Genomic DNA, 22,713 nt, shown 5'->3' on the forward strand with positions numbered 1-22,713 from the left:
GGCTTATCGAAGAAATAGGTCCTTTCATTGTGTTCAATCCTTAGCTTGGCCGGAAAAAGCATGGCATATTTGAGACCCATGTCACGAAGTCTCCTCTTCACCCCCAGAAAACAGTCTTTGTTTTTTGGACCGCCTGTGTGAAGTTCGGATAAAAGCTGATAGATGAGTTCTCGAACTTCAGGGGCCCACCCGCTCGAGATGCCTGGAGGATAGCGTCCCATCTCGGAAATTAAAGATCTGTGCTATAATAGGCCTCGGCGGGGCATCCACTTTCGGTCTTCCACCAGGAACTCTGTGTGCTCTTTCCACAGTAAAGAACTTACTCAGTCCCTTGGGCCTTAGATGGTTGATGATAAGGTCTTCAATAAAAAGATCGGCCGCTTGATCCTCCGCCTTTTCCGGAACTCCAATTATACGGACATTGTTCCTTCGGGCCCTCCCTTCAAAGTCCTCAAGGCAACGGACAACAGTGTCATTCGAGGCCCTCAAATTCCGAACCTCTGTCTGCAATTCGACGACATCGTCAGTTAGACTCTATGTCTTAATATCTAACAATTTGACCTTCTCATTTGTCTTTGTGAGGTCCGTGCGAATCAGATTCACATCAATAGCTACTGTGTCCAACTTATGTGCCAGGGTCTCCATCTGCTTACCAAGGGACAACCTGATACAGTCAATGGCGGCCATAACATCCTGCAACGTTAGTTCAGTTGCCAGAGCCGAGGAATCCATCAACTCCTCCTGCGACTTACCAAGTCCGCCAGGCGACCCCTTAACCTGGGCATACCGATCCATGACATTGGACTAGGTATATCCACCCCTCCTGGTGGTTTTCAACCTCTGCTTTTCCCCCTCCGATTTGCTCGCCATTTCAGAGCGATCTCAAGCCGGTGTCCAAGTCAGGAGAGCAAGTCTCCGATCCGGCAGGCAATAGATAGGGACTTTGTTCCAGGATATGCTCCCAACGTCTCTTATTCGCCCAGATGTAAAAGACGGAGAATGTAAAATGGCCTCCGAGCCATGCACTCAAGTCAGCCCAATGAAAGGGGAGGGATGGCGTGTCCCCAAGGCCAAAGCGCGACACGTCGTATATTGTCCAGGACGCTCAGACACTGCACAGAGGCAAGAGCCGTCGCAACAATGATACGTCTTCCGAATCAAAGAACGGTCCAAGTGCCAAAACCGAAAGTGAAAGTGAGGTCGGACCGGCCGCCCTCGCTGAACCGTGCCGATGTTGTTCAATTACACCCCGGGCACCATGCCAACCCAAGCGCCGGGCCTCCAGGAGACGTGGGCCGCAAACTTCACCACATCACAACTCCGGCCTCCGGGGTCCGATCGGGACGCAATTTTCAGCTTTCAGCTCTCCTGTGGTTCATCTACTCAGAGATGTCGATAGCAGACAGGATCAATGACCGGATATATGCTGGAGGGTACGAGGGTCTCGGGAGCCCCTTGCTCACGCGGCCATCTTGAATGCGCGCGAAGCCGTGTGCGTTGTTGTTGATGCGTTCCTTGAAGGAGGTCCTCTTGGTGGCTCGAATGAGTTGGTGGTGCTTGCGGCTGGCATTCTTGATGGCTTTCTCGAATCTTCGGCAAGCCCGCTTGGATTCCTGGAGGTCGGTGGTGAACCAGCTGGCCTTTCTGTTGGTGCGTCTGTTGGATGGTTTTTTGATCGGGCGAGAGTGTTAGCGCAGTCATCGATCCATTGTCTGAGGTTGCGGGCAGCTGTCTCGGCGTTGGTTGGTGGGTCTAGAGCGAGGGTGTCGATGAGCTGGTCTTCAGTGACCTTGTTCGAGCTGCGGTAGGGGGTCTGTTGCGGGTGGTGGTAGGTGGTTGGTTTCTTGAAGGTGAAGTGGACGCAGCGGTGGTCGGTCCAGTGGTGTGGCTGAAGGTGACGTGGCAGCTGGCGGAAAAGATGGGGTCGAGCGTGTGTCCGGCTGAGTGGGTGGGGGTCGTGACGAGCTGTTTGAGTCCAAGGTTGGCGAGGTTTTCGAGCAGGGTGATGGAGTTGCTGTCGTCGGCGTTCTCGAGGTGGAAGTTCAGGTCTCCGAGGATGATGTAGTCTGTGGAAGCAAGAGTGTGCGTGCCGACGATGTCGGTGATGGAGTTGCTGAACTGTGGCCGGGGTCCGGGGGCTCTGTAGACGAGGGTTCCTCTGAGGGTGGTGTTGGGGTCGATGTGGATCTGGAAGTGCAGGTGTTCGGCGGCGCTGGCGGAGTCTTTGGTGCTGGTTGAAATTCTGAGGGTATTCCTGTGGACGATGGCGATTCCTCCTCCTAGTCCATTGGTGCGGTCCCTCCGGGTGATCTTGTAGCCGTCTGGGGTGGCTATGGCAATGTTGGGTGCCAAGGAGGGGTTCATCCAGGTTTCCGTTAGGAAGGCGACGTCCGGAGAGGCTGACTCTAGTAGGTCCCAGGTTTTGATGGCGTGCTAGGTAAATTCAACCGTGCATGAACTGAAACTAAAACACAACAATTTACATAGTGCAAGGGCTATAAGCTGTATTTGCCTCTTAATGATCATTATGTTGCTGTCTCCTACAAATAATGATAACTTATAACTAGCATTGCATGCGAGGTAACATTGCAACCAAATGATCTTTAGAAAACTCCTAAGGCCGGAGTGACCATAAACATTTATAAAATGTACAAAGGTTGGCAGTAATTGGGACAATTGGTAGTGATTAACCTTTACTCATTGAAGAGAACTCACTAGGGAAAAGTGCTGTTGTCACTACTTATTTTAAAGGTTAACATAAACAATCCATACCAACACGGTTCGGGATTCCATTTTCAAATGATTCTATCAATATCACCTCACAATTTGCAATTATGGGCGCCAAGAATACATAGAAATTATCTTACCATTTTAAGTGATTTTTCAAGATAAAGGAGAGTTATTTGGGCTGAACAAAAGTGGATTTCGGCTCAGATTCAGGTGGATAATATGAGAACAGCTTCTGATTCTTCTGTCCATTTCAGTTTGTTGCCATATTTGCAAGCTAAAGAGTCACCTTAACTCAAATTCTTCAGCATATTCTTATTACTGGAGTGATCATGAATATTCACAAAGAAGTACAAAAAATGGAAGTATAGAGAATAATGTAAGATGATTAACAGACATTAGGCATATTAAATGAAGTTTATCGATCAGGAAAAATTGCTGTCAATTGGGTACATATTTAAAGATTACTGACTACCATACCATACCAACACAAATGCAGATTCATTTTGGAAGAGTTTCAGTAATTGCACCTCGTTAATGTGGTTCATGCAAATCATGGAATTGAATAACCATTTTTTTAGCAGTTAGTCAAGATTAAAACGCCCTTTTAGGCTTGAATACATGTATTATAGTCCTGAGAGCAAGGATTGGGAAATAGGTGCAGAGAAGACCACAATTACCACACTGAAAAGTTTAGATATAGTACTCTTGTTAACAGAACAGTCTTACATGCATGACCTCGGTTTTCTGGGCAGACGCCAGGAAGAGCAGAACAACATGATATCTGGCCATAAGGGCAGTTGAGATAGTCTATATATATAGCAAACTTAAACAGTTTCAAATAAGCGGATCCACTCGTCAGGAAAACTCTATGGTGATGGTGGTGATACAGACCGGAATCCCATCATGCCCATTTTCTATTTTTCTGTCAGGGCTCTGTGATCTCTCTTTGCAGAGAGAAGACCCAACAATCACTTGAGGGATTCTTCTTTATATTACAAAGTTTGAGCCCTTTCATTCATTCTCTTTCCTTTTTTAATCATATCAATGCCATTTGGATCCACCCATTCTCCTTTCCAGCAGGTGTGCCCTGAGGTAATGCAAGGGGGCAGCAAGATGAAGATGTGGCTACCAACTTTGGGAAATCTAGAATGGCATTCTTCTTCACGGAAGAATGAATGAAGAGCTCTGTGTCAGAACACTTCCACACAATTGCAAAGTTCTACTACTTCTTCCACAATTTGATGTTCTTTAAGCCTCTGCACCAAGGCAAGCCATAAAAGTAATGAGAATCATGGATGAGTCTCTGCATACAGTCTGTCCACTGCACCTTTCACAATCTGCAGCGGTCAGTCCGTCCCTCACAAGTTCCTAGCCCAGGCCTTCCTCTATTTGCGAGGCGAAAAGGAGTGACAAATGTGTGTGGCAATCATCAGTAGCCTGGTCAGATCACTTCAAGTAAGAGTGAAGGAGTAGCGCTATAATGTGAGGACAAATTTTCTTGCAATGATTTACATCATTAAGCAGAGACATGTGGTCAGTCACCAGTTCAATGTGGCAACCTGTAAGAAAAACAAAACTTTCTACTGAGTAGCCACCTGGTTCATCACCAACCTCCAAGAATCCAGGCGCATCTGCAGACGTCTCCAGAAGAACCGGAGAAACAGCAAATATGTGGGAAAACCGCATCACCTACAAAAATACAATGATAGAATACCACCAACGTATCAGATCCACCAAAAAGACCTTCATCCAGAACAAGATCCTTGCCAACTCCAGCAGCTCCAAGGAACACCTCATGCTTCATCCAGTGAATTCACCAAACCCCCTAGCAAAACCATGAAAATCACCCCCTCCTGGGACCTCAGCAACAAGCTTGTTCCTACTTCCATAAGACGATCAAGGGCCTCTACGACAACTTCAACGACTAGACACCTGACTCCGAAACCACTCCTTCCTCCAGCAACACCACTCAGCCTCCTCCTGGACCCCAAGCACCACCGAAGACCGCATCGACAATGAAAGGCACCCACTCAGGAGTTCCCATGGATCCCTACCCCCCACATCTTCCAGAGTCGCCGCCGCCATGGTCCTGAGAAGACCGTCAACATCCAACTAACCAAATTCATTGAAGAAAACTCCATCCTCGACCCCTCCCAATCTGGATTCCGCAGTAACCATAGCACTGAGACTGCTCTTCTCGCTGCCACAGACGACATCTACACCTTCCTCGACTAAGGACACACCACAGCCCAGATCCTACTCAACCTCTCTGCAGCCTTCAACACCGTCTCCCATCGCACACTCACCGCATCAGACTCCACGACGCCGGCATACAGGGAAGCGCCCTCGACTGGCTCCGCTCCTTCCTTGCCGGCAGAACCCAAGGAATCAGGCTTCCACCCTTCCTCTCCGAACCCATGGAAATCAACTGCGGATTACCCCAAGGATCGTCGCTCAGCCCCACACTCTTCAACATCTACATAGACCCCCCCTCGCCGCCATTGTCAGACAGCACAGACTCAGCATAGTATCCTACGCTGATGACACTCAGCTCATCCCCTCGGCATTCTCTGAAAGGCCTTCAAATGGATCCTCCCGAATGAAGGAAAACCATCACCCACACACTCATAACCAGCAAACTGGACTACGGAAACACCCTCTACGCTGGGATCAACAAGTCTCTGCTCCGCAAATTCCAGACCATACAGAACACCGCAGCCAAACTCGTCCTTGGCATCCCCAGACACAAACACATCACTTAGCACCTATGTAACCTCCAATGGCTCCCCGTCGCCCTCGGCATCTCAAAGTTCGCCCCTTTACTTCCTCTATGCACGATTCAAGGCCTTCCACACAGTAATTTGGCAGAATCTGTCCTCGATCTAACAGCTCCCCAGCAGGACCACCGCACTTCTCTCACCTTCCTCTCAGAGGGAGGCCTGCTCTAGCTGCGTCGCCATTCAAGGCCTCGTCAGCCCGTCTCTCATGCTGCTCCGGCCCGGATATCAGTCGGTCCGTCTCAGGGCTCCTCCTCTGACCCCTCCGGAGGGCCCTTCCCCCGCCCTGGCGTCCGCCTAGGGTAGGTTGTTGTATACCCGGGGGGAGACCAGTCCGCCCCCGGTTTACGGCTTGCCACCTTACACTCCATGAAGCAGGTCTCAGCCAGATCGGAGCCGAAGCCCCTTCTCGGCTTCTGAAAATGGCGTTTATCAGTCCAACCACGGGCTCAGCAGCCGTTCCCTTGAATGGAGCCTCCAATCGCCCCTCAAACAGGTCTGACGCCTCGGGGTGGTGTACAGTGTCTCACACCCAACCTCTCACACAGATATTGGGACAGATGCTGGGGTTATGCTCCGAAGAAGTCAGAGCTCAGATACGTGCAGCCATTCCTGTCCGCATCTAAGCCAAGCCCCTCGTGACTACAAACTTTTGCAGCGCAATGGTGAAACATGGCTATGTATTGTATTGTAATTGCATTTATATAGCGCTTACTACGCTTGATGATGCGTCAAAGCACTTTTTCGGAGAGTTGCACGCTACTCCAGAACCCATAAAGGATTAGTGGTGAATTAGTATAGTGAAATATGAAAGTAATTTGAATGGTGGATATTAGCCAGTTATTTGGATTGAGAAGGATAGCGGAGGGATAGAAGAGGGAAGAAGGTTTGCATTTTTATATAGCGCTTGTTACCCTTGATGAGGTGTTGAAGTGCTTTTTTGGCGAGTAGGGCCCTACTCCGGAACCCATAAAGGATTAGTGTTGAATTAGTGTAGTGAAATATAAAAGTAATTTGAGAGGCGGATATGATAGTCAGTTATTTAGATTAGAAGGGTAGCGGAGGGATAGAAGAGGGAACAATGTGCGATTCAGTGATAAAAAGGCCATGGCATCTTTACAAAGTCTAAACGATCTAATATGCCCATTCTTTCTTCAGAGTATTAATTGTTTTATTAGGGCATTAGGGTGGTAAGTATTTGAGATCATAAACGCAAAGAACTGGAGCACAGCACAGGCCACTGTCAATGTCAACCAATTGATAGGGAAATAATTTTTCTATGCACTCATAACACACTAACTAAAAACCTATCTATTTGACCTTCAACTCATCAAGGAAGCATCTGTGGCTATGGCTTCCAGGTTTCAAAAGGATGAAAACGAAATAACAGAGTAACTAGTTCGAGGATATATATGGCTCTGACTACCTGCATGCCTAGATTACCCCATTATAGCTTCAGAGGATGAGCGATGTGGAGACAGAAAGGGAGACTGCATTTTTTTATACCAATACTTTTACTAAAGCCGAAATGCTTTCTCCTTCTCTCATGCATAGAAACCAAGATTTTTGCTGGTGCACAAAAAATACGAATCCATGATTTCATGCACAAGTAAACATGCATCGTGTGCTGATGAAGGCAATATGCCAGTTTGTGATGAAAGAGGTGATGATTAATAATAACTTAACCTGGGAGCACTGACCAGCCCAAAATCTACCGTGCACAGCCTCCAGCAAGCACAGGATGGGTCACTGAAACTGACCCTCCTTTTCTTCAACATTTCAACTTTACAAAGTTAGAAAATGAAAAAAAAGTAGTTAAGTTGCAAGTCACCTAGCTTTGCACATTGTTTACACTGCAAGATGTATACACCATAAGAAAAGGTAACAGCTAGTCAGTTGTTGAATCCTTTTCATTTAAGATCATATCTGTAAGAAACATGCTTATGAAGAGAGGACTGCCTCAACCAAGGAAAAGATGCTGAATCCTGAATGGTGTGCATGGATTCCTATGTCGTCAGATTATTTAATGATCTGCGGACTCTTCATTAGTAAGCCAAGAATACATCAGACACTGCAGTAAGGCAAGAAGCCAGCTCAACGTCTGACAATTACCAACAGCAAGACTTTCTTGAAGACTCAAAAAGCAACTGTGGCCCTGAGGCAAAAGCGCATCATCAGGTTTGATTTTATTCTGACTTTGTAGAGGCTTGAAGAACATTGATAGAATACGTGGAATGCCGAATGGATGAACTGTGAAATAGGACCAGACAGTTTTCCTTAGAGTGGAATAAATGAATATGAGGCAAAGTGACCATCTTGAGCTTTTCAACTTGATTCATTGGTGAGCTGAGAGAGACATGACCTGGATCAACAACTTCAGAGAATCCTGAAGAACGTCGTTCATCAGTCATACACTATTAAATTAAATTAAATTACTAAACGCATATATTTTCTAGCAGAGAACATGACACCACTGGATGGAAAAAGATACCCTAGGGGGCCAAATTCAATCCAAGGCCAATCAATATCTGTCCGATATGCGGAACTCAGGGGCCCCTCATCCCATTCTGCAGGGGGACCTCATCATTTTGCATTGAGCCACTGCCCTCAGTATTGCAAGCTGCTTATAAAACAATGAAAAAATCTTGGAGAGTCAGGAGATGTGCTGGCGGCTTTAATATTAGCACCATCAATGCTAGACATGAATGTAATGTGTCCTTGACCCATCAAAGAAAACAAGGTGTGGCATTAGCTGCAAAAAAAGTTAAGGATTCAAGTCATTCGCACTCATGGATGTTCTTTGGGACTTAGATTCTGTACTCTGCCAAAAGGATGCAGAGATTTGTGTTTGAGAAACTGCTATGGCAAAAATACATTTCACTGATTGACGGTGTGGGAGGCAATGCAGGAGATGGTGTTTGAAAAACACACTTGGCCTTCTGAAAAGTGTTATTTTTGTCATTGTTACACGCATTACACCTAGAGTCAAAATAAACTAGTATAGAATACACTACAAAATGATTTTTTTTTAGCCGTTGACAACATGCTTCACAAAAACCGAGCTCCACTGTGATCATTTTGTCAACCATAAAAGCATGAGAGCCTGTGACCTCCAGGCTACAAACTTGTTTCTGCAGTAGAGCATTAGTCAACTGAGATATTATACCAGTGATAACGGCTTTCTTTACTCCCTCCTTGACCGACTATTTCAGTTTTTCTGCGACACACCCAGAATTTAAAAGCAGGTTATTCATTATAAAAACGGATGATTAAATAACTCATATAATCTCCATGAATGGCAGCGACAGTATTAATATTCATAGTTTCCAAAATACTGCTGGCAACAAATAACGCTTACTGGAAAGTGCTAAATGCCACAGTTAATATTTTATTCACGTTATAAAGGCTGAAAGGTGCGTGATCATATGTTTCTTATTTTTACCTTACGTACTCTCATCCATGCTCTAATCTGAATTCTCAGAGCAAAACTGCTGACAGCAAAAAAACAAGTTCATGCATAAATCCAATGCTGTTCAGTGAACATCAGCGTTCTGCATACCAAGTACCACGCAGGTCGCATTCCGACCTTACTATGTGGCGTCGAGGTACTTGTGCGGGGGTTCCCCTGCGAGTGCATCTCACAGGATTGCATGTTACACCAGCACATGATGTATGCTACACACATGCGCGCACGTTATAATGGCGATGTGATAATGCAATGTGTTCAAAACTGCGACCTGCAACAGCAGAAAATGATGCATAGAAATTTGGCAGTTTGTCATCACATATAAATTCACTGGGCATGTTGGCCATGGTTATCGTGCTTCAAAATCTACTGTACTAATACTGTCAACATTTTCAATATACGAGACTAGTGCCTGATAATGCACTCAACACAAGACCTCATTAACAAATGAGGTGAAGTCTGTTCCACGTGTGTAGATATCAACAGCCAATACTGTACAATAATTCAATGTAAGAATGAATATCCCATTTACTGTCTACTCTGGACTTCTTTTACAATGCTTCATATTCTTTATAGTAATAAAGGTTTACAAATATTTCCGCAATCATGTGCCCATATATACTCATTAAACAGTGCTGTGCTTTTCAGTATGTAATCATTCATCCTTTCATAAAGCCTAACAGATCTTTCCCTCAAGCTATTATGACATCACGGGAAGATATTGCCGTTTATACAGATCATACAGACACCCCACACAAGGCTCTTTATGCCCATATTAAATTGTTTGGCATTGCACAGGCTTGTGGTTAGAAGATACTTTGCAGCATTAGTGAGCTTAGAAAGGGTAGTTTTTCCATCTGGCCCTTTCAGCAGGGTGATGGTTTTCAGGACTCTGAGGATTTTACCTCTGTTAACCAGTGCTAAAGTGCTTGTGCTCGCTCCTTTAAACATGGAAGAATTGACTTACACCCAATTGGCCTATTTAATTTACTTTTAAGTCTTTAATGAAGTGGTACTGCATGTACCCAGGGCCTGTAAATGAAACGTTACAAGTGTGTCTGCAGCACTAAGTGTGCCACTCACTTAAATAGCCCTTTATACATATCTCAGGTCTGCCACTGCAGCCTGTGTGAGAGCAGTTTTAAGCGCCCATTTTGACCTGGCAAAATAAACCTTATGCCTAAACGTTCCTTTTTAATACATATAAGTAACCCCTAAGGTACGCCCTGAACAACCCAGAGGGCAGAGCGCAGTCTATTTAAAAAGTAGGGCATGTACTTTTAAGTTTTACATGTCTTGGTACTGAAGAAGCTCCTAAAGTCATTTTTCACTACAGCAAGGCCCACCTCTGCCATAGAATAACATTGGAGTTACCTTATTACACTTAATAAGCTGTAAATGCGAACTGGGAGCAAGTGGACACGTCGAGTTTGATGACTGAAAGTAAAAGCCCTTTTTAATGTTAAAGTCAGATTTCTAATCACAATTCTAAAATGCCACTGTAAGACGGAGGGACTTTCTAGTTGAAACCTGTTGTTTCCTGCAGCCTAATCCTGTGTCACATAATTAGGTGTAGCTGGCAGTTGGTCTTTGTGTACCCCATAGTGACTAAAACGACTAGTTGGCTGGCCTCCTAATCAGAAGCCTCAAGTACAGAACAGGCTTCCAAGGACCTTGAATCCAGAACCTGGAGCCATTTGTGAGTCCTGCTCTCCCAAGTGGTGCCACCCCAGTCCTGGACCCTTAGAAGTGGGCCTGAAGGAGCTCTACCAGCCAATCTGCAGAGTCAAGCTAGCCTGGCTGATGAGGAGGTAAAACCCAGAAACCGGTCCCAGGATGCTTTTTTACGGTGCAGGGAGGACCTGGCTTGGCAGTTCGGACTGTTCCCATAGGGAGCATGGTCAAGACTGATTTGCATATGACTGAGTTTAAACAGGAATGGCATGGGAAGCAAAACAACAATGGCTTTAGGGCCAAATCTCTGTACTGGGGTGAATTGTTGACATTGTTCAACATTATGTCCATCAATTGTTCTTTTTGCATGTGTCACTCCAAGTGGGACAGGCATGTCCAGATGGGCGTCCCGTGCTCTTCATACCACTGGAGTCAAGCTAGCCTGGCTGACGAGGAGTAAAACCACAAAATCGGTCCTAGGAAGCTTGTGACAGAGTCCCGGGAGAACCTGGCCTGGCAGTTCGGGCTAGACTGTTACCATGGGGAGCATGGTCAAGACTGATTTGCAGATGGCTGGGTTTAACCTGGTATTGTACGGGGGCAAACAAACTGAGTTTATGCCCAGATCTCTGTACTCGGGTGAATGTTTGACATTGTACAGCATTCTGTCCTTCAATTGTTCTTTTGCAACATTTTGGAAGTTACCATGTTCTTGTCCTAACCATATGTTCCTGCAGCCTAATCCTGTGTCACATAACTAGGTGTAGCTGGCAGTTGGTCTTTGTGTATAGCTCCCAAACAGTGAGACAAAGGGAAATTAATTGTTGGCAGGATGGGTCACTCTGAGTTAATGAGGAGGAAGAGCTGTCACCTACCACACATGTACATCACAAAAGCTCTGCCTGAATCTCTTGCAAGGGGTTTGACACTGGTCTATTATGACCCGATACAAGCTGGGGCCAGGACAGGGCGGAAGGTAATGCCGGAAACCTTAGGGTGGTGGAAACCTCTAGAAAACTTTCTCCACTTCAAAGAGGGCTCCAGATTTAAATGTTAGACCTCAGACCCCAAACTCATCAGTACATGTCTGGACAGGTAGACTCTGCCAGGAAAAAGGACTGCTGTGCTGCTGAAAGGGCTGTAAGGGCATTTTGACCATGAGAGCAGTGTCCGCATTGACCTTAGGGGAGCCTGGGAGCCTCAGCCTGTGACCAGAGGAGAAGAAGAGCAGCAAGCAGAATGTCGAGCAGAAGAACGGCGGGTCAGTTTTTTTGTTTGTTTGTTTTGTTACTGCCCCTTCCCAGTGCTGCCCTAGCACTTTTCCCCGGCACCAGCTGCTATTGCCCAAGACATTTAAAGATATTTTTCACAGCTTTTTCTGGTCAGGTTTGAGAGTGCTGCTCTTGTCAGACAATTATGTGAACATTACCTTAGAGGGGCTTTGGCTCCACCCACATGTCGGGAGCCAGTAGTACATGATTTGATTGGGCAGAGGTTGTGTGCTTCCACAAAAAAAGTGCTTAAGCCCAGCGCAGCTGTGATCATATTGTTTATTTATCCAGCTGCCTAAGCTTGACCTTTCAGGGGCACGCACACATGATATTAGAATGCTATTAACGTGTCTTAGATAACAAGACAATGTATGCTGGTTATCTCTGGCAGCAGCACATATGGGAAGATGGCATTCATGAACCTACATGGATTTGTATGTCTGACATGACAGACCTCCGTCAACTTTCTGTTAACCTGCACCGTTATTATCCTAATGTTTTTTGCTTCCACACAAACACATATCTATTCCTACGCTATTTACATGTAATGCTTCACATTATCATACAACATTCCTTTAAAGCCCAACCTATTGGCATTGCCAATGTTTGTGTGGCCTGGGATTGACATTCCTATGGCCCGGGATAAACACTCAGTTTATACAAAGATTGTCTTTATAGTTTGAGGCAGTGCTACTTACAATGAGCTCCGAATCTCGTCCCATAGAAATTACAGTTCTATTCACTGTCCTCAACAGCTTCTCCATAATTACTTGGACATGTCGCTGTGTTGGTCCCTAGAGATAAAGAGAAGGAGAAATAAAAATGAGTATGACGCTTGTTGGCTGTGATCAAATGCATTTACTTTGTAAGCAATACTTCTGTTTCATACACATAAGGATGAAAACTGCTCTTTGTAATAGTATGCCTTCTGCTTTTCAATAATTAAAGCCTCAATCAATCTGGCATTCAAATCCTATTGATTGCATTAGAATCGCACGCAGCAGAGTCTCGAACAGACATGGTGTCCGCAATATTGTTTTCATTGGCTCATAATTATTTCCAATTGTGATTGCCTTAAAATTTCAAGTGACTTGCAAGTAAAGTTTTAGAATTTTTTTTCTAAAGTCTCACTCAAAACAATGGTAGCTTTAAATTCAATACGAAATGTTGGGCTAATATGGATTATTTTATTTTTTCACTGTGCTTCCTGGTAAATATGGGAAAATAGATTTTGAAAAGCTAGTTTTGACACGTTAGGTATCATACATTATGACATATTTTATTACTTTGTAAATAGCTGGACTTATTCACTAATGTAGCCGTCAAGGTAAGCTTGACACAGGAGTAGAGAGGTCAAAATGATGTGGCCATATTTTACAGAGCATGATCTGCTGGGAGCTAAGCCTCTTAGTCTTGTGTCAGTTCTGTAATATTTCTGGTCCCTCCTGATGTAGGTTAACTTGTCCATTCAGTTTTTTGTTGGTCACAACATTGAAATAATGTGAGTATAATATTGACCCTTGGCGACACTGATACTTGTTGGACATCAAAGGGATACTGATTCCACTGATTTACATTATTTCAAGAGCTTCATCCACACCGTTGCCAAGGTTGTACCCCAAATGAGGTCCATCGTGGCCTAACTCAGTGTCCTCCTCCAAAGAGCATCCTATAGTGAACACTAACTGTGTATCACCTGCAGGCTAGTGCATGGCTGGTCTAATTTCCAAGATGGTAAAAAAAAGAAAATAATAATTTCAAGATGGTTTAACCACCCATCTGCATCGATCATCTGGGCACAGGCAAAGGTGCCCCCTTAGTTGAGGGGACTTAATGATACATGAGCACTAACTCTGTGCAACGGCAATAGTTCTTACAGCAACAGCTGCACACATCTGCAGCCCTTTAGGTAATACTAAGAGGCAATGGGTGATAAAAAATGAGCTCAAACCTCAGCTACATTCCTCAAAGGCACTTTGGTAAAGCAACTCTAAACCTATATAAAGCTCATTATTTATTTATTTGAAAAGTTTTATATAGCGCTAGCTAGACCCGGAGGTATCAGAGCGCTTTACATGAGGAAGAACATTGTTTCAGAACATAGTTACACAGTTACATCAGTTGCTGGAGTGTAGTTATAGGAGTTACAAAAGCATAGCATAGGCATAAGGATAAACAAAGCAGGCAGGGGGAGAGAAATTCAGGGGCGAGAGGAAAGAAATAGGGGAAGTAGACAAAGAATGAAGGAAGGAAGAGGTGGGGAGGGGGTAGGAGACACAGCGTGAAGACGAGGAAGTAACAGTGTCTGATGTTCAGCTGGGTAGGTGAGGGCTCCCAGTGGTAAAGGGATCATTCCCAGTCCTCGGTTATGTTCTCCAGTATTAGGGGTGTCTTTCATAGATTCACATGCTTGAATATTCCCCGTCGTTGAAGTGGGAGTCCCACGGTAAATAAAATAGCAATAATGCTAAATATATATAAAAATATATGTATAATACATGGAAAAATAGTAAAACATAATGGGAATCTCAAAAAAAACATTCTTACATAGGAATGCATGGTAAAGAGAAAAAACTACTGTAACACATTAGTGTCATTATGTTAATCCAAATTACAGCCAATCAGGCGTCAGCACCCTCTAGAACCTTCTCTTCAGAAGCTCAAGCCCTCAGATTTTCTACCGCACTTCGTGTGAAGGGAGTCTCCCAGAGCTCTGCTCAGTTTTTCAACTCTACTCATCTATTTCCAGTGTTTTTCACAACATGTCAAGTAAGAAGTCTTTATTTACACCTTGTTCCTCTTGTGGGAAGCTGCGCATTTTTGAAAAGGACCCCCCATCAGAAGTGTATATATTGTTTATACCCTGATCATGAGGCCAGCAGCTGCAAGTTCTGTAGAACTTTTTCTACTAAGACTCTGAAGGACAGGGAAGGCCGCCTTCTCCTTTGGCTTCAACGTCTGAAAGACAAGGATTCAGCCTTGTCAGACGCAGAAAGTTTTCATTCTGGAATTTCTTCAGCAGCTTCTAAACGTGGTAGTTTACAGGATGTTCCATCTCCTTTCCTTAAAAAGATGAAGTTAGACTTGCCTCTAGCTTCTGTGGCGTCGTCAACCACTCCTACCACTGTTACGCCCACGAGACCTGGCTCTCAGGCGTCTTCTGCTGCCTCTCGAGGTGTTTTCACGCCTCTGAAAGTTCCGCCGTCGACGGGAGCGTCGACGAGCGCTCCGACGACGAGAACAGCTTTGGCTACATCCTCAACGACGACGCGGACTACCACATCAGCTTTTTCTTCATCGACGACGATCTCGCCGACAGCTTCCACGTCGACGAGGGTTGCCTTGCCTTCCATACCAGTTCCGTCGACAATTCCCATTACCTCGTCGACGAAGAAGAAAGAATCCTCGTCGACGAAAGTTTTCAAGAAGTCCTCGTCGTCGACGACGACTCCGTCGACTAAGAACTCGTCGACGAAGATACCGTCGACCAAGGACTCGTCGACGAAGACAACGCCGAGCAAAGCCTCGTCGACGAAGACGCCGTCTACTGAAGCTACACGGGTGTCGACGACCGTTCCGTCTACGATGGCTTCGTCGACGGCCTCGTCTACAGCTGCTCGACCGTCGACAGTGGCCCTGATGACGACTCAGTCGACGACCGTACCGTCGACGATGATTTCCTCAAAACCGACTTCAGCGATGGCCAAGCCAGTATCGTCGGCGTTATCGACGATGGCACCGTCAACGGCGGCACCGACTTCTTTTGCCTCGTTGCCGTTAGTACCATTGAAGGCTTCAGAATCTTCTAATCGTCGCGACAAGATTCCGTGTCACCAGCTCTCTGATCCTGAGACGAAACCTCCTTCTCCAATGTTTGCCACCACATCGGAGCCTGACTCTGACTCAGAACAAGAAGGGGATACCTTTGGAGCGGCTCAAAGTCAATCTGATTTGATTATTAAGTGTCAAGACACAGATTCAGATGAGGCTGACGGTGATCAGCATTCTCAGTCTGAGGAACAGCTGGTTCAAGTTCCTATGGCCACCATTACTTTAACTTTGATCTCTAATCTCCAACACATGCTGGATGATTATAACCGTCGTTTCCCAGCTACACCGCAGTCTACACCGGCACCATTACCGGCTCAAGTGGCGCTGCCTCCACCTTCTCGACCACCTGTGTTACCTCCTGCAACTTCGTCACAGGTCCAAACTTCTGTTAGGATCCATACCACAGTCTATCCACAGGAAGTGGATGATGAGGCGATCCCGCAACGTGAGGACGGAGAAGTCCCCGACAATTCGGATGAGGCAGGTGACCCGGATATGGCGGACTGGGATGATTATCGGGCACAGACGCCCTCCCCTCAGCCAGGGAATTCTGGAGATTCACCTCCTGTGAATATCGCCAGTTTCCATCTTTTAATGGACAAAGCAGCTCTACGCTTTAAACTACCAAGATCACAACGTGAGGAGGATTGTTTTCTTTATGATTTTAAAGACAAACCTTATAAACAGACCCACACGATTCCCATCATCGATTTTGTCTGGAAGGAGGGAATTAAGCTCATGACTGCTCCAAACTCCTTGCCTGCACAAATTCCGCGCCTTGAGAAAATGTAGAAGGCCCGATTGGGTCTCCGGCTTGCCTGCTTTCTCACCCCAAACCAGACTCGGTAGTGACTCAGGCCACACAGCGTCGGGCCCGAAACCCAGGGGCTCCTATCACAGCCCCTCCAGATAGAGAGGGTCAACGTCTGGATGCTATTGGCCGCAAGTTCTCCACGATGGCTTCTACGACTGTCCGAGCAGCCAATGCCTTAGCCATCTTGGGACGCTATGACAGACAAATGTGGTCAGACATTTCAGATCTCATAGAACTCATAGCTGATGCTTCCAAGGCTGACGCTTTACAGATCCTTCGAGATGGACAGAGGATGTCAGAAGAGATGATCGACTGTGCCGTCGATGTAGCTAGTACAGGATTCCGTCTGCTTGCAAGTGTGGCTGCACTCCGAAGACAAGGTTGGCTGAAATCCACGTCCTTCAGGCAGGAGGTCCAATCCAGAATACTGGACATGCCCTATGATGGAGAGTCACTATTTGGTTCTCATATTGATGAAGCCCTGGAGTCCATTAAAAAGGACACTGACACGGCAAAGTCTTTGGGTACTTTGCAATTTCGGAAGCAGTCCTTTCGAGGTGCCCGCGGACGCGGCACTCCTTCCAACGTTCGAGGTGGGCAGCAATACCGCTCTTACAATCAAAGCGGCCAACGCTACACGCCCACTCAGCAGTCTCGCCAGCAATCCTCCAGACCTTACAGAGGAAAATCCTCTTACCGAGGATCCAACTCTAAACGCCAATGACTCTTTCCATCAGAATGTTGGAGGTCGAATCTCTCGGTTTTACTCTCAGTGGTCCTCGATCACCTCGGACCGCTGGGTGTTGGACATTGTACGATGAGGGCATACACTAGAGTTCGTAGAGATTCCTCCATGCACACCCCCTCGTGGCCCGCCTCCTCCGCACCTCGAGGAGCTTTACCATCAGGTCCGTCTTCTTGTGTTAAAAGGGGCTGTCGAAGTGGTTCCGAAACATCAGAGAGGAGAGGGGTTTTACTCTCGTTTCTTCCTCACACTCAAGAAGACCGGAGATTGGCGACCCATTCTGGATCTGAGGGCTCTCAACCAGTTCCTAAAGTCCCAATCGTTCCGCATGCTGACGTTGCCGGAAGTCCTTCGTCTACTATCCAACGAAGATTACATGACCACCATAGACCTTCGGGACGCATACTTTCATGTCCCTATTATTCAACAACATCGCCAGTACCTGCGTTTCAAGGTGGGACCAATGCACTTTCAATTCAAGGTACTACCCTTCGGGCTCCGTTCAGCTCCTCGGGTGTTCACGAAGGTACTGGCTCCTGTGGTAGCTCACCTGCTTCTCCAAGGCGTGCAAATCTTTCCATATCGGGACGATTGCCTCCTGAAGTCTCAATCCCACCATCAGCTTCATCAGGACACTCGCCTTTGCCAGCAGGTGTTTCAGTCCCTGGGGTTAACCATCAACGTCAAAAAGTCGCAGTTTACACCTCTGCAAACCAGATCCTTCCTGGGAGCGATCCTCGATACAAAGCTCTCCAAAGCGTTCATCTCCCACGAACGACGTCTCAAAATCCTTCGTCTGGTCACCCTCATTCGAAGAAAACAGTCCATTTCTGTTCGGACGTTAAAATCATTCTTGGGAATGGCTTCATTGTGCATCGCACTGATCCCAAATTGCAGGTTGCGCACCCGTCCCATTCAGGAAGAACTGGACTTACAATGGCGTCAGGTCTCAGGCTCCTTCAACGACCTTGTCGCAGTGACACCCCGCATGCAAAAGATCTTGCTTTGGTGGGCGCAACTTTCAAATCTGGAAATGGGAACGTCCTTTCTCGTTCACGCACCAGATCTCATGCTAACGACAGACGCCTCCCTGGAGGGGTGGGGCGCTCATCTCCAGGGCCTATCCATCAAGGGCAAGTGGACTCCGCCCCAGCACAAGTGGCATATCAACAGGCTGGAGCTAATAGCAATCTTCCTTGCGCTCAAATCATTCCTCCTGATAGTTCACGGGGAGTCAGTGCTAATCCAAACGGACAATACCACCAGTATGCACTACGTGAACAAACAAGGGGGAACCAAGTCACCTCATCTGTCTCACTTGGCTCAGTCAATCTGGGATTGGGCTCTCCGCCACCAGATCACCCTGACAGCCGTCCACCTTCCAGGTGTCTCCAACATTTTGGCGGACTCTCTGAGCAGGTCCACCTCCTCGATGCACGAATGGGAACTACACCAGCCGACTCTGGATCATGTTTTTCTCCAGTGGGGTCACCCAGATCTAGATCTCTTTGCAACACCGGAGAATCGGAAATGCCTGTCTTATGCAAGTTGGCATCCCCATCCCGGGTCGTGCGGGAATGCCCTTTTGATCGATTGGTGCGATCTATTTGCATACGCTTTTCCGCCGATTCCGCTAATACCGCGAGTGCTGTGGAAAATGCGGAGACAACCTTGCCACATCCTGCTGATTGCACCTCGTTGGCCGAGACAGGCATGGTTCTCAGAACTACTTCTGTTGTCCCAATGCGAGCCCATTCCTCTGCGTCCTCGTCCAGACCTTCTATCGATGGACAGGGGTCTAGTGTGCCATCCGGACCCCTCCACACTGCAATTGTGGGCATGGAACATGAGTACCTTGAATTCGCAGATTCGAACTTATCTCAGGAATGCAGAGACATTCTGGCTCAAGCTAGGGCTCCGTCTACCATCAAGACTTATAAACTCAAGTGGAAGAGATTCTGCCATTGGTGTGTCTAAGCAAATGTCCATCCCATTCATTCCACTCCAGAGCAGCTTCTTCCTTTCTTCTTAAGCCTTGCTCAGTCAGGACTCTCTCATGCACCCTGAGAGTTTTCTTAGCTGCTATAGCTTGCTTCAGGCATGATGGCTCTTCTTCCCTCTGCTCGTCCAGAATCATCCGATAATTCTTCAAAGGACTTTTCCGCAAGTTCCCACCTGGTCGGCGCCCTCCTCCATCGTGGCACCTCAATGTTGTGCTATCCCAACTTATGAAGTCACCATTTGAGCCTATCCATAAATTGGATATCAAATTCCTCACTTGGAAGATTGCGTTTTTTTGGCCTTGACCTCATCTCGCCGCGTGAGCGACCTGCACGCTTTCACTATCAAGCCGCCCTACCTTCAGTTCAGGCCTAACGGAGTGGCGCTCCGCACCAACCCCTCTTTCCTACCTAAAGTACCGACAGACTTTCATTTGAATGAGCCCGTGTTCCTTAAAACTTTCTTTCCGGACCCAAAGTCTCCGGCAGAGCAGCGCTTGCATTCTTTGGACATCAAACGATGCCTTAAATTTTATATTGCCAGAACTGCCTCTTTCCGCAAGTCTGACCAGCTGTTCATCGCCTACGGACGTTTCCGTAAGGGACATCCTGTTTCTAAACCCACTATTGCTCGATGGCTATCCTCAGCCATTGCCTTCTGCCATCAACGAGCTGGTAAACCACTGCAGTCTTCAGTGAGGGCTCATTCTACGAGGGCGATGTCTTCATACACCGCCTTGTTTGCTGGTGTGCCTCTTCCTCAGATTTGCTGGGCAGCGACATGGTCCAGCAGGCACACTTTCACCAAGCATTATTGTTTGGATGCCATCAATGATGCGGATACCGCTGTGGGACAGGCAGTGCTTCGCCATCTGTTTCAATAAGGTGAGCCTCTGTTCCCCCCTCCTTTATGTGTTACTGTGATTGCTATGATATTACGTGACTTTATTATTATGATACTGTCTTGGTTCTTCCTTTTATTTGCTTTGCAATCTCAGTTCTCGGAGGTTACTGCTTTCTATTCTATTCAAGCATGTGAATCTATGAAAGACACCCCTAATACTGGAGAAGAACAATTGTTACTTACCTGTAAACAGGTGGTTCTCCAGTATTGGTGTCTTTCATAGATTCACATGCGACCCACCCTCCTCCCCTTAAAGGCTCTTTTCTCCTCATGCGCTCTTTATTACTTGTGCTACGAAAATCTGAGGGCTTGAGCTTCTGAGGAGAAGGTTCTAGAGGGTGCTGACGCCTGATTGGCTGTAATTTGGACTAGCATAATGACACTAATGTGTTACAGTAGTTTTTTTCTCTTTGCCATACATTCCTATGTAAGAATGTTTTTTTTGAGATTCCATTATGTTTTACTATTTTTCCATGTATTATACATATATTTATTATATATATTTTTATATATATTTAGCATTATTGCTATTTTATTTACCGTGGGACTCCCACTTCGACGACGGGGAATATTCAAGCATGTGAATCTATGAAAGACACCAATACTGGAGAACCACCTGTTTACAGGTAAGTAACAATTGTTCATCTCCTCAACATGTTTTTTCAACTATCTGTGCCAACATTCGGCTTTACCTTACTCATCAGGTCTACATGAAAACAAAATACAATTTGAACTATTATTTATCTGCCAAAATTTCCAATCAGAGATTATGGAGCCTCTTCAAGTCTGCCATTGTCACACCTCTCCTCATTCCCACCATATTTCTTAAGTTCTGTACGCCATCACCGTTTTTGCCACTTAGGACTGCATGTTCAAAAATATCATAATATTCTCTTTCGGTAGAACAAGTGTTTCCCCTTTCAAAATGTTCTGCTAATATTTGTTCCTGTGCCCTCTTCCCTCGCCATTCTCTGAGGAAATAAATTGAACCACTACTTGGTTAAAGCTTCGAATATATGTACACTGTATGTTTTATAATTAAAATAGTTCTAACTAATGCCATCGAGTATTTAAAGGAAATCTAATTATACTACTTGAAAACATACAAGTAAAAAGACAATTGCTGACAATAAATATGTCAGATAAACAACCATCACAGACTAGTACAAAAGATGTAATTTACAACAATTTTTCTAAATTATGAATAACATGGAGCAAGACTATTTTCAACCACTCAAAATACTGGTATATTTAGACAAGTCAATGCCTGGCTAAACACTGACATTACTACCAAATGTTAACAGAAACATTTTATATATTTCAGATTTTGGAGCACATGAGTAAAGCCCTAGGGGAAAGCCGAGCAATTTAAGGAATGTACTGAGCCTACACAGTCTACTCTGGCATGAGTGGATGAGCATTAACCAACCACAGATATTAATTCAATTTACTTAGGAGAAACGTCATGTAACAGTACTACATGAGGTACTGTCAAATTATAAAGATGTGCAATGATCGGGGGAAGAGCAAAATATACATTTACTAGTACCAATTTGCTCTATACATAATGTACATTTATAGATGTGTGCTTATCTCACAGTGGAGTTGTTGGTAGAACTTGGTAGAACTAAGTAGAAATGTAGTTTATTTGTAAGGCACGTTTAAAATAATGATGGCCCACGTAATATTGTTTTTGTCCAGAATTTGTGAGAGGAAGGGGATTTTCTCTGGACTGCCTCCTTTCACAAAATGGTACATGTTATTCACCCAAAAGCATTAGAAGATTCTGAAATTTGTGAACCCAGGAGTTCCCTGTATAGAGTGAACAAAGTGGGCAAGAGTATGAGCCTGGCAAGTGGTGAGGTGTGCAGTTGGAGATGTTTACAAATTGGCATATGTGGTCAAAGTATATACAGAACTGGTTTAGAGCTACCCCTCTGAATTCCATTCTTTCCTCTACGATCCTGGGAACCATGATGTGAATGACCATGTCACATAACACTGCGAGATCCCAAAGGCCTCGTAGGCAAAAGTCACCTCTGTCCACTAGAAGGAGTGCAACACTAACAATTAGAATAATTGTAGTCTCATTGCTGCAGGTTGGTTTGAAGCACGGTTAGACGTCATTGAGACTATGGCTCTCCAAAGTGTATCATTTTAGCTCATTTTCAGTGCAATTTTTCAGGACACTGGTTAGAAACTTTAGGTGCAGTATAATCTGTGGTTGCTAAAACATTTTCAACCAGCTCCTGATTGTTTCACAAGGAGGGTGGCTTTGATGAACGCCACACATTTCAACACAGATCCTTGGGTTACTGAGGCATTCATCAGGGAGACCCAGAAAGACATTAGTGACATATGATCAAGGCTTGAATGAAGTCAATGAAATGGGTAGATTGTCCCAATTTTGCTATAGTTGTTTTCACTTTTGACTCTGAGATTTCTCCAACTTCTGACCATGTGACTTCCCTTTTCTGTTTTGGTTTCAAGGTTACATGTAT

At 45.6% G+C, this 22,713-nt stretch overlaps 1 protein-coding gene across 1 annotated transcript in view; it reads right to left on the reverse strand.

Annotated features, from left to right (window-relative positions):
• DOCK1 (dedicator of cytokinesis 1) overlaps positions 1-22,713 on the reverse strand; it is a 1,358,032-nt gene that overhangs the window by 771,836 nt on the left and 563,483 nt on the right. Inside the window, exon 27 of the mRNA XM_086922569.1 lies at positions 12,617-12,712. Within this exon, the coding sequence (XP_086778695.1) occupies positions 12,617-12,712 (96 nt within the window). The remainder of the gene's footprint in view (positions 1-12,616; positions 12,713-22,713) is intronic.

Source organism: Lissotriton vulgaris, chromosome 5 (genome assembly GCF_964263255.1).
Source record: "Lissotriton vulgaris chromosome 5, aLisVul1.2, whole genome shotgun sequence".
Taxonomy (NCBI): domain Eukaryota; kingdom Metazoa; phylum Chordata; class Amphibia; order Caudata; family Salamandridae; genus Lissotriton; species Lissotriton vulgaris.